This window comes from Camelus dromedarius, chromosome 4, assembly GCF_036321535.1.
Source record: "Camelus dromedarius isolate mCamDro1 chromosome 4, mCamDro1.pat, whole genome shotgun sequence".
NCBI lineage: Eukaryota > Metazoa > Chordata > Mammalia > Artiodactyla > Camelidae > Camelus > Camelus dromedarius.
In genome coordinates, this window is record NC_087439.1 from 84,625,379 (window position 1) to 84,638,309 (window position 12,931).

Below are 12,931 nucleotides of genomic sequence, written 5' to 3' on the forward strand. Positions count from 1 at the left end.
GAGAGTTCTGTTTTTGCACGAGGAGTCAGGATTTAAGGGTTCGAGCCAAATTCCCCAGGGTCAAGGGCAAAGGACTGGGGCAGACTTCCTTTTCCTTTAAATGTGAGCATGTGAGCACTCATGTCACCAAGTCTACAAAGAATTTTCAGGTCTTTCTCTAGCACCTCTCTACACTCAAATGTCTCTTCATTAGAATATCACTTCAGGACTTTCAAAAGCTGTACTATCACTTTTTTTTTACAGTACTCACTTGAGTATTGTATGAATATAGTATACGGTACCCATATAATCCAGAAGGTTTTTTTTTTTTACACGTGTTTCAAGAAAGCACTCAGGAAGCCCTCACCTGCTATATTCAGCATGGGGAGCCCGTGCTGGCCTCTGAATGAGGAAGGTGAGACAGTCTTTGCCGCTCACGGTGTGGTCCCCTGACCGGCAGCCTCCGCGTCACCTGGGAGCTTGTTAGAAATGCGGACTCTCGGGCCCACCTGGATCTACTGAATTAGATTCTGTGTTTTAACAAGCCCCCGGTGGACGCATGCAAGATACAGTTTGAAAGGCACTGAAACAGTCTACGCAGCATCCCAGCAAATATGGGGATGATGCCCAAAAAATTTCAACCTGCATGGGCCTGTTCAGCAATTATATTACATTTGAACATGACTTTCTTTCATTCTCTTGTTGCTCAGAGGCCCCTCTGCCCACCTAGATTTGAGAAAAATCACTTCAATGTTTGACAGTGTCTTTTGTGTCTTCTAGCAAGTTCTCCTTCCCGGTGCTTGTCATTCTTGCCGGCTGCTTAGCAGTTGTCAGAGATGATGTTATAACCTGCCTGTGATGCTTATTTGATCTAATGTCATAATCCTGTTGACCTGCCAAGCCCTGCAATTCTTTTTAGTTAGAGCTGTTCATGTGAATGCAAATTATGGGTCGGGAGACTTTGTCTCATGAAGATCGACTGTTTGGACTTGTTCGATTCTGTGAAGCCAGGACAAGCAAGTGATTGTTCCCTAAATCAAGCTGTATATGGACTAGAGTTTAGAAATGTATAGTATTTCTAGTTGATATTGATATTCTGAAAAGCATGTAGTAATGTCTTATTATATCATCACATTAAGAAACATTAACACCTGCCTTATTTACTTTAGCAAACTTTTGCCATTTATAGAGTGTGTACAAAGGAAAACAAGATAAAAAAAATGCAATTGTTATATGGGACATGCATTCATTCAAAATAATCTGTCATATGAACAAGCATTGAAATAATGATCTACTTTCTAGAGTATAAATGTTAAATGGTAAAATCATAACTCTTGTCCAAATATAAAATGTGTCAAAGATTTTGTTCAACTGATTAATTAATGAAGGAATTAGTCAGATATAAAGAACTAAATACCGACAATTTAATAAAGAAATTACTTTATGATGGGTTATATACAAAACTGGTAACTGTCTTATAGGACAATAAATTGTTACCTTTGGGGTTATCGGTCCCACTGAACAGAAATTATTTGCATCTTTGCCCCCCCCCCCCAAAATCAATCAGCTAGCCTATCACTTCACAAAGTCTAAGACCCTTAATCTGTAGGAAACATTGAGGAACATGTTTCAGAAGGAACAAAGCGTTATTCCTTCTACTGTCCTGGGTGACCTTTGCCCCCATAAGACATTGAAATGAGGTTTTCTGCCTTATGTCTAAGTGGTAAACAATTTTTTGTACACTTACAGAAAACCATTTTCTGTTAAAAAATCAACATACTTTCTTTTCATTTTTAAAACGACTTTATTGTGGCATAATTCCTGTACAGTAAACTGCACATATGTCAGGTGTACAATTTGATGAATTTTGATAGATGTATACACCTATTCAACATAATTTCTAAAGAAGGTTTAAACATGCTCATTTTCCAAGTGGGCATTTATTCTAAAATTGCAGAAGGTGAAAGCTGGCCTACTTTTTTCTACCTCATATAATTACTGCTGGGGTCCAGTGAGTTTTCCAAATAGCTTTACATAACCTTCTCTGTACGACGGTAGATTTCCACGCCTGGTGACCCTGAGTCCCAGTTTGTGTGAGGATATCTGAGGTGGCTCAGAACAGTCATGACGGAGGACCCGCTCTCTGAGCTACGAGTATCAGGAGATTCTGCTGCTTCCACTCACACCACATGGCAAGGTACACCTGCTTCCTGCTTTTGGGTGATCCCCGTGGACATTGGTGTGTTTCAATAGGAAGTTCACATTTTGAGCGCAAGAGTTCACTCTTTCTCCCATATACACATGCTAATTACGTAACACGTAGGTTTCTCTCTGTAATCATTTATATTCATATTCATGAACAATGTTGACTCCCTCTTGCCATTTGGCTTCTATTGAATCTCATCGTCATTATTCTCAGAAATTGAATTAATTGTGCACTAGCATGGAAAAGAGTAAGTATTCTGAGTGTATTAACTAGGAAATATTGATTGCTCTATAACTAAAAACTATTTTCTAAAATAATTGTAGTGTTTTGAGGTGGGTTTTTTTGTTGTTGTTGTTGTAATGTCAGGGTCTGCTTGCATTCAGAGCATTCAGTGCATCTACAAAGAAGTGGGTCTTGGCTTTTACTCTGCTCCTGGCTTCAGCTTGCTCTGTGAAGGCAGCCAAGGGCAGAGAAGGCCCTTCACATGCTCAGCGGGGGACCTGGCAGAGGGGAAGATGCCAGAATCATAGAGTTCTCAGCATAAATAGCTCCAAGATCTGAATGCATTCTTTCCTGACAATCGAATGAATGCGTTTGTTCTCCCCTTCTTTCTAGTGAGCTAACCTTGTGTTGTGTTGGTCCGCTCAATAGCATTCTTCAGTGAAGATGTTTGGAGATAGAATGTAAATTTGTCGCAGGAAACTGCGTATGGGAATGTGAGGTAGGGTCAGAATTCACCACCGCCAGGAGTTCTCAGGGTTAGGGCTTGCTGTTGAAATATCTAGAGATGTTTACTAACAGGAAGAGTGTTTCTGTTTGCTTAGAATAAAAACACTATTTTCTGTGTTTATGTAAGCACTCACTAAAGTTTGTTCTGATGCTTGGGACAGTGCTCTTGGATTCTTTCCTAAACACTTTAGGTTGCCTGTCTTTATTACTGTTTTCTGTAATGAGGTGTAAGAAAGTTCAAGCTTTTATCGATATACTGACTTTTATAACTGAAAATGAGAATACGTACAAAAATCAAAGGGATTTAATTCTTCTGCATTTTAACTTTCGAAAATGTTAGTTTCACGTAATGATTTTTTCCCAAATAATTTAAAAGTCTTCATTTAAACTTTGATGGTAAATTAAATTAAAGGTTTATTATTTTTCAGTGTGATCTATAGGGTAATGCTTTTATTTTAAATGTTACTTATGTCATAGAAGAATGGTATCTTGATTATCATATAGATTCTTAGGGGCATTTCATTTTTTTGACATTACATGAAATTTTATAAGCAGCAGTTAATTATTTCAATTTTTGCCTATTTTGAAACATTCTGATTTTAATATCCTTGTTCTTTGCCTTGATTATGTTTTTATTATAATAAAAGTAGTAGGTGTTGACTAGAAAATTTAGAAAACATTTGCAAAGCTTGGGGGAGAGAACCATCATCTGTGATAGCCAAACAGCAAAAAAAAAACAAAAAACAAAAAACAAAAAAAACTACTCTTAATATTTTAATTTAACTCTAAAACAGAGACCCACAGACAAGAAAACATGTAGGTTTACCAAAAGGGAAAGGAAGTGGGGAGGGATAAATTAGGAGTTTGGGATTAGCAGACACAAACTACTATACATAAAATAGATAAACAACAAGGTTCTACTGTATAGCACAAGGAACTTACATTCAGTATCTTGTTATAATCTATAAAATGAAAAAGAATATGAAAAATATATATGTATATTTGTAACTGAATCACTGTGCTGTGCACCAGAAACTAACACATTATAAATCAACTATACTTCAATTAAAACATATAGTTTATTTCCTTCTGATATTTTATCCATGTGTGCAAGTACCTGTTTCTATAAAATTAGGATCATCCTTTATGTAGAATTTGTATTCTTTGAAACCATAAAGATATTGCAGAAATGTATTTTTCAAGTGAAAAATGTTCCTGTTATATTATTAAATTAGAAAGCAGTATGTATTTCTGTCTCATTTTTGGTGTAAACAACATTATAACATGCTTGATTTATGTCTTTCCAGATTCTTTCTTATTATGATGTATGTTCCATTCTTTATGCTCTTTTTGCTTGTTTGTGTTTCCTGCTTGTTCTGTGGTGGAGCGTGTGTTACTTTTTGGGCTTAATCAGTATAAACTGAAACAACTCAGTAAGAACCATCCCTGTCTGTAACCTTTGGAGCAGCTCTTTCTCTGATTGATTGTTTTCTTTGAATACATTCCTAGCAGTGGAATAATTGATGTCTAAGTGGTGAATATTTTGTATACTTTGTAGTCTAATTACTTTCTTCTTGGAAAGGAATTTTGAATGTGTTTTTTGCAAAGTAACAGACAAAGTAACTTTACCTTGCAAAATAAAGAACATGCGTTTAGCCATATTTGCCCTCACAACTTTTCCATATCATGCTTTTCACATCCCTATCTTTTACCCATCTTCCATACAGTTTCTATCTCTCTGTAAACCACAGATACTCTTCCCTCTCTCCTCTCTGCCCCCACCCCCAAAATCCACCTTTTCTGGACAGAATTATCCCAGGGCTGGCTAGCGGCTCCCCACTTCTGCGTCTGTGCTCTGTACACGGTCCTCTGCCCCACAGCTCACCTTCGCCGTCCCAGAGAACTCTTCTCCTTCTGGCCCCACGTACTGTGCCAAACATGCAACTGTGCAGTTCCAAAGCAGTCACCTCCTTGTTCAGAATTTGCCAAAACCAGAGCAACAGATCCAATCCTGAGATGGAGATTTTGTGAGTTTTTATAGTTTCTGTGCATTTAGTGGCTTGAGAAAAATTAATGTCTAAAGCTGTCCTTGAATTTTCAAGCATTCTGGTCCTTATTTTTTAGAAGCTCTTTAGAATAATTTTATCATTAGAAACGTGGAGCCCTAAAATAGAAAGTTCATATGGGATGTTTCAAGCATTTTTCTTCCCAAAATATCTAAATTGTCTTCATTACAATTTCACCTTTTATGGCTAAAAATTCAGTTGTGTGGGGAAAAGGAAAAAACTCTACAGAGGCAGTCGTGTTGGCCAAATTTACTTTAGTCTCAAGTCTAGGGCTGTGAACCAAAATAGTCTGGTCTCCTGATGCACTGAAAATGGACAGAATTCGTTTATGAGAAAGATTCCAGCCAGATGTCTAGGAACTTGGTAACTGTGGTTACAAAGGGAGACAGAGGGAAGGAAGGCACATTTTCTTTTATGTGTTGAAACAGTGAGTTTTAAATATCATGGCTATCTGGATAAGGGAAAAGCATTAAGTCCTCCTAATCTATACCTGGATACCTGCTCCATGTTAGGCGCTGTGCTAAGGAATAATGCTAAGATCCTTGCCCATCAGACTTTTATCTTCAACTCAGGAGAAAAGCACGTGAACACGTCACACAGCAAAGGCGATTTAAGAAAGGGGCTTTCTGAATGCTATTCAGCAATTGCCTTCGTGTTCAGTTCAGGAATTGGTTATTTCTAACTGTGGCGATACAGGAAGATATTTTGGAAAGGAAGTTGCTTTCAAGCGGAGCCTTAGATGAGCTGGTAAGATCTTGATAGAAGTTGTTGAAATGTGCTATACATAAAAGGAATGCGAAACTATGATGAAATCATACTGGGTGTGTTTGAGAAAAGCAAGTAGACCTCGCTGAATGGTGTGGTAAGTTCAAATGGCAAAGTAGTGAGAGAAAATTCTGGAATGATAGGTTAATTAAACCTGTATCGTGCAGGATTCTGACTCCCACTCTAGAGCCTAGTATTTCTCAGAGGTTTTTTGGTGTTGTTTTGAAGACTCACTATATCAGCATCACATTGGGGCATTAAAATGCAGACTTCTGGGCCACGCTGCAGATCAGAATCAGAGGGCAGTCCTCTGAAACCTGCATCTTAATACTCTTCCTAAGCGATTCCAATGCATACTAAAACTGGGGAGCAGTTGCTCTTGAAACAGCAGCCCGGGAGGGGCTCAGTGAATGCTGTGGATATGGGAATGGCAGGCGGGTGGGGAAATGAAGGTCTGGGTGGGAAGGTGGGTACTCGGAGGTGATGGGGCAGGGGCTTTTGGACAGAGGAGGAGAAGTGTGTGGAATGTAGTCACTGCTGGGGGTTAGGGGTGGTGAGACGGAGAAGCGCTCATTAGGGCCCTAAGCTTCCGTGGCCAGGGAGCCTGGGGTGGGGCCACCAGCAGAAACATGTATAACACATGCATTTCCCTGAGCACCTACAGGACCGCTTGGAACCTCTCGCCCTCTGCAAAACTGTGTTTAACCCCCACCTCTAACAGAAACACCCGCACAAAAAGTTTCTGGACTTTGCAAAGGCAGACTCACGTGCACCCGTGAGCTAGTCTGAGCCCCTGTAGCACCGCTGCTGCCCTGTCAGATGACGTGGTGTCAAGATGGCTTTGCTGGGTCCCTTGCTCCCTGCCTGGCCTGTGACTTTCAGCACCTTGGTCTTGCCCACTGCCCTCCAGGCCCAGCAGCTCCCTGATTTTAGCAGTAAATGCCCCACCAAGGTGGTCTAGGAGAGGGTGTTATTGCTCTGGGCTCTGCGGTCCCTGCCCCGTCAGCATCCTCCCCTGCTGGTCTGTGTGTCACCAGCATCTCTTCAGCCACCCAACCAGGCTAAGCAGATCTGTGCCCATGAATCTAATTCAAGGGCCACAGTGAATGATACAGATGCTCTACCTTTGTCCGGCCAGGTGGAATCACAAAGTGCCTGCGCGGGGCACTGTAGCCTAGAGGTCCGAGGAAGAGTGGATCCTCCCCTTTGGAGAGCCCTCAGCCCCAGGGGTATCAAAGCAACGTTCTTTAGCTCTGTGTTTTATCCGTAGAGGCAAAATGACTCTTCCATCTTCTCTGGCTCCCTCAGACCTCAGGCATGAGTTCAGTGGGACTGTCAGGAGACAGAATCTGAGTAGCAGAATCTCCTCTCCCCACTGAGAAAGTAAAAACCTGTGTGAGGTAATAAGTGTGCTATGCCTGGCCCTCATCCCCCCTCAACACGTGTGCTCCTTGAAGACACACAGACAAGATGCCCTCAGCCCTCGGCGGGTGATGTTTTACCACTGCCCCCGACCTCCATCGCCATCTATGCTCAACCCTCTGCAGAGGACACAGCTGGGCTCACCTGGGATCCCCGCTTCACATGGGGATTGAAAGCCAGATCCTGTTTGGAAGAGGAGAGACTAAATTATTTCACTCAGATTTTTTAAGGCGGCAGTGTATTTATATGAAATGAAATTCTAAAGAGGGTGTCCTGTAAAGTATCCTTCCCAACTCCGCCCCCTGCCATTCAAATGAACCTGCTCGTGTATTCAGGTAAAAATGTGTCCATGTACCCATTCACCTTTTTTTTTCTAATGGAAGGAGGTGGTACACTCTACCCACTGTTCTGGACCATGTCTTTTCAAACTCCACATCGGAGCTTGCTCGTCCTTGTCACAGGGTGTGAATTTCCCGCAGCTGGATTCAAGTGGTCTGCAGAGGTAGAACTTGGCATTTCTCCAGTCTCTTCCTATTACAGACGATACTACAATGGACAGCGTGTAGACACGTCATTACAGACACAGGCAGCTGTATCTCCACGGTCAAGTCCTAGAGGGGGATTGTGGGTCAGAGGTTAAGTGAACATGTCGTTTTTTAAAATATCGCCAAGTTCCTCCCCACAGGGGTTGCACCATTTTGCATTCTTATGATTAATGGACAAGAGTCCCTTTTCCCCACCTACCATTTCATCAACAGAATGTTGTCCAACTTCTGCATTTTGTGTGGGGTACGTTCTCGGCTGTTTGGGTGGGAGGATGGAAGGAGGCCAGGGGCACCCTGGGAACCTCTTTGCGTCCAGAGCAGTGCCTTACATGCAGCACGCTCAACACTGTTATTTAGTAAAACCTAGACAGCCCACCAGCTTTTTATTTTTGTTTAAAATGTATTTTTTTAAATTGGAGTATAGTCAGTTTACAATGTTGTGTCAATTTCTGGTGCGCAGCATAGTGTTTCAGTCATACATATACATACATATATTTGTTTTCATATTCTTTTTCATTATAGGTTACTACAAGGTATGGAATATATAAAATGTAATTTTTAATTTTTTTTTTTTAGTTAACAAACAGTAAAATTGATCTCATTTTGGGTGTATAGTTCTATGGATTTTGACACAGATAGCTTTGAGTAACCACCATTACCGTTCAGAACTGTCCTATCACCCCCAAAAGTCCTTCATGTTCTCCTTGGCAGTCACACCCTCCCCTGCCCCCCAGACCCTGGCAACACAGCTCTAGTCCCCGTCCCAGCAGTCTTGTCTTTTAGAAAATGTCGTCTGAACCACACATCAAGCTGGAAGAAAATAAGAAAATACATGACGTGAATAGTATGATTGCTGTTTGTATTTTTCCTATATTCAAATTTTTAAATCTTTGCATTTTTCAAACATGTTATAAAATAAAACCATGTAAAAATTGTATTTTAAATGTCAAATCAACCATATTTGACTCAAAATTTTACGTGTATACAGGAGAGCGCTTGCCGGCTTATGTCCTTTCCTCTCCTTCCCACAGGATGTGCTGGGTGGCGTCCTGATGACCGCAGTCCTCATTGTCCTCACCTACCCTGCCTGGACCCTAATCGACTGCCTGGACTTGGCCAGCCCCCTCTTCCCTGTATGCGCCATAGTGGTGCCCTTCTTCTTGAGTTACAATTACCCCATGTCTGAGTGCTACAGCCCCACCAGAGCAGACACCACCACCATCCTGGCCTCCGGGGCTGGGATGATCATAGGATTCTGGATCAATCACTTTTTCCAGCTGGTGTCCGAGCCCGCGGAATCACTCCCTGTTGTTCAGAATATCCCACCGCTCACCGTGGACATTTTAGTTTTGAGTCTGGCCAGATTCGTTGTGGGAATCACGTTGACCCTCCTGGTTCGTCAGCTGGCGCGAACTCTCTCACTACAAGTGTTATACTCCTGGTTCAAGGTGGTCACCAGGAACAAGGAGGCCCGGCAGAGACTGGAGATCGAAGTGCCTTACAAGTTCGTCACCTACACGTCGGTTGGCATCTGTGCGACAACCTTCGTGCCAATGCTACACAGGTTTCTGGGGTTACTCTGAGCCTCAGATGGTTGGACATTAGCTCATTGGACATGAGCACAAGACATCAAAATTTGTTGGGTGAGAAAATCTTGATAACGTGTTTTTCTTTAAAAAAGAATCCTTAAGTCACATGTCGCTTTGCTGCTGTCTCAGATAAGTGTTGCTGTCTAGAAGGAAAAACTGTCTTGTAGGGACCACTAGTCTGTAAGGGTCATGCTGCAGGAGAAGCCAGACTAAACCCACAGTCCTGTTGTTTAAGGTCCCCTGCCCTGTCTGTTACATGGACTCTGGACCAGTCCTGGGCTGGCAGGAATCGTGGCCTGGCTTAGGCATGGCCACAAGCTCCCCTGGGTTCTGGAGAGTCAAAAAAGATGGGCGTGGTCCTGGAGGCTGGATGTCAGGTGTTCCTTTTCAGCTGTGACCTTGCCTGGCACTGAGTCTCATTTCCAAAACTGGAATGTTGGTGTGAGAGAAAGAGTGGCGTCACGTAAAACTGTGTTCCTTGAACAGGGTGGCTTTCTGGTCGCAATGATCGCATTAGACTGTGTCTGCTTGGGTGGAAAGAGAACTGTGAACCTTGCTGTGAGGCGTGAAGGGCGGGGACAAAGCTGCGAGGTCACAGGCGAGAAGCTGCTTTCCTTTGAGTCCTGGTCTCTGTCGGCTGCATATTGAACAGGGATCCACTTCTCCTTGTTTGTTCGGGGTGCCAGGTACCATTTCTAGCCTCTCTGATCCATGAACCCAACTGGCTGCTGCCACCCCACTTCACCTGGGGTCCTCTGATTGTCCTGCTGTCTCCTGGGCCACAGTGACTTGGGACAAGCCCTCTGCCCATCTTCAGCTTTTTTGTTTCCTCACAAACTGTCATCTGCCTATGAAAGTGGATCAATGAAACAGGTGAACAGAATCCTTCCTGGGGCCTGACGAAGAGGAACAAGGCCTCCCTCCCGAAAACTGTTCCTCCATTTATTTCTCAGTTTCTTCTTGTAAACCTGTTTTCTCATCTGCTGAATGGAATCAGGGGCTCCCTTTTCACCTTCCCACCTCTTATCTCTTAGCAATTTCAAGGGTAATTAATGCAGGAACAACTGTCAGCCTCTTTGGGGAAAACAAGGCAGCCAAATACAACGCCTTTTAAAACTCAGGCAAGCGACCGTATCCTCGCATTCTCGTTAGACTTGGAAAGTGATCATGATGCGAACACCTCCCTCCAGGGGCTCCTCTTAGTTCTTAAGAAGGACGAGGAACAAGTATCAACAATGTTCTTAAAAGTGAGTGCCAATGTGTAGTTAACAAAGTGTCTTTTGTGGTTCAGTGCCTGAGAGCTGAAGCCCATGATTTACAATACGACCCTTATGCATCCTTACCACGCACGCACTTGGGGGGAAGTTAGCCTGCCTTGAAAGATAGGTGCTTGCTTCTGCATCCGTGTGAAAACCGAGCATCCCATTCGTTCCGATTTCAAACATGCACCCTGGCCTTTTGGTTGAGATGGTCTTTGGTGTTTGACTTAATTCTCCTGTTTCTAGGGAAGAATATTTGTTAATAAAACATCCTGTTTTTCTTTCAAATTCTTCTGAAGTTTGTCATAATTAGAAGGCAGGAATCCAAATGACCTTTTTTACATCATAACTTTGACCAGTATTTGTGGAACCGGGGTGGGGGCTGTGGAGAGAGCCCCAGCTCACAGGCACACTGCCCTAGGCTGCCCCCCAATGCAGTGCTACAACAGGGTACTTTTTGGGGTACTGTCCCCATTGGCCAAACCCAAGATCACAGTGCTGGATAATATTTACACAAAATGATTTCAGTGGAGAAAGGATCAGCTTTTTTCATTTGTATCCTTTAAGAAGAAGGGTCATAGTCATTGTTGCAGCAGTGGGGGGTGGTGGTGGTGGTGGTGGTGGTGGTGGTGGTGTGTGTGTGTGTGTGTGTGTCTGTAAAAAGTTTTACTGCCGTCCCTTTTGTCTTAAGCCCCAGCAGTAGGACTACAGTCAGCTGGATTGATGTATTTAAGGCTGTATTTACACAGTTTGGATTGAGGATGAGTATATTGGCCATAGCTTATTAAAAAGAAAAAGACCCATGCATCCATCACTTTTTAAAGTCTCTCATTAGAGCAACTGAAGAATAAAATATATATGTTGGTGAGGCCAGGCTTAGTTTTAGAGCACGACTGCTTTGTGGACTAGAATTAGGCAAACAGTGATTGAAAAATTGTTACCTGATTCAAATTCCTGCTTTGCCCACAGGGGTTCGCTCTGTTAAAACTTCACACTCTCTCAGGCGCGCGCGCGCGCACACACACACACACACACACACACACACACACGTATGCATGCACGCACACCACACTTGCCCCTTCCAAGAGTACGCCTTCCATCTCTAAGATCTTTGGATTTTCTCTCTGGGGAAAGACTGCCCCCTGCTGGTTTAGCCTCAGCCTTGGTCCAGAGCCTCTCCCTGGGGCAGGAGTCTTGGAGATGAAGACTTTAAAAATCAAGCTCACCATGGTGTATCCAACACAAGCTTAGGAGCTGCGTTCTGCCTCACCCTGCATTTGGAAACTGACATCAAAGCCCTCAGGGCCCTTGGCCCCTCCAGGTAGAACGCATGCCTTTTCCTGGCTGTCCTCACCCTGCCCCCAGCCCACTACCACTCTGGACCAGGGCATCCATCCTGTAACCGTCATTCTGAACAGATCTCAGTTCAGGCCAGTGTTGCTCAGACCTGCACCATAACAGAACATGCAGAAGGAAAAAAAAAGCCATGAACTAAAAACCCTAAATTGCTGAAATCACTCCATGACATGCCTGCCGGTCGCACTGTAACATGGGATTTTCTTGCCCAAATAGGCGACTCATGCTTCCCAAGAGTAACCAAAGCATGTGGTGTTTCGGGGCCATATGCTCGGGGTTGCTATTTTGAAAACTTTCAGCTGTCTTGCTTATAGACTGTATGTAAATGTATTCTTTTTAAAATAAAATCATTTTTGTTTCTGACTTATTAAATGCTTTAAAAGCCAGTGTTCGGCCTCCTTGGAATTTTGGTCCCTACATCTTTTTCTCAGGGTTTCTGGGACCTGAGTTGAAAAGAGGCAACAAAAATAAACAGTAGGCTATCCCGTTCTCTTCCGCTGTCATTCTTCAATCACGTGCAAAGGCTGGTCAGCGTCACAGTAGCCACAGGTGTGATGAACAGGAAGTACGTGATATGATCACCTGCTTCATTGCCTTCCTTCAACTCTTTGTGATACTGAAGAGCATCCTTTTACCGGATTCGGAGATAAGTGCTACCATGTATTGAAGTTAAATGTTAAAGGTGACGCTGCTTAAGGCAGGTATAAGGTTTTCACAGATGCGTACCTTGTCTGCTGAACCGAAGGGACACAGCCCCACCTCACATTCTCATCATTGCAGTGATGTGCTCTGCCTTCAAGCATCCCTGGCTATTTGAAATGGTACCGAAAGCTGACACTTTGCCTTGCAAGGCTAAGCCTAGGGTCCTGTTTGTACTTTGAACAGTATGTATTTAATAATGACCTAATATGCTGGGTACCACAGGCACATGAAGCTGGATGGGACCCAGTCTGCCCTCTGGAGTTCTCTCAAGAGAAGAGGAGACTCAGGCTCAGAAAATTACAATCCAAGATCC

At 43.1% G+C, this 12,931-nt stretch overlaps 1 protein-coding gene across 1 annotated transcript in view; it reads left to right on the top strand.

Annotated features, from left to right (window-relative positions):
* Window positions 1–12,302, top strand: part of SGPP2 (sphingosine-1-phosphate phosphatase 2) — a 98,169-nt gene extending 85,867 nt beyond the window's left edge. Inside the window, exon 5 of the mRNA XM_031452263.2 lies at window positions 8,744–12,302. Coding sequence (XP_031308123.1) covers window positions 8,744–9,295 — 552 coding nt within the window. The 3' untranslated portion in view covers window positions 9,296–12,302. The remainder of the gene's footprint in view (window positions 1–8,743) is intronic.
* The last annotated feature ends 629 nt before the right edge of the window (window positions 12,303–12,931 follow it).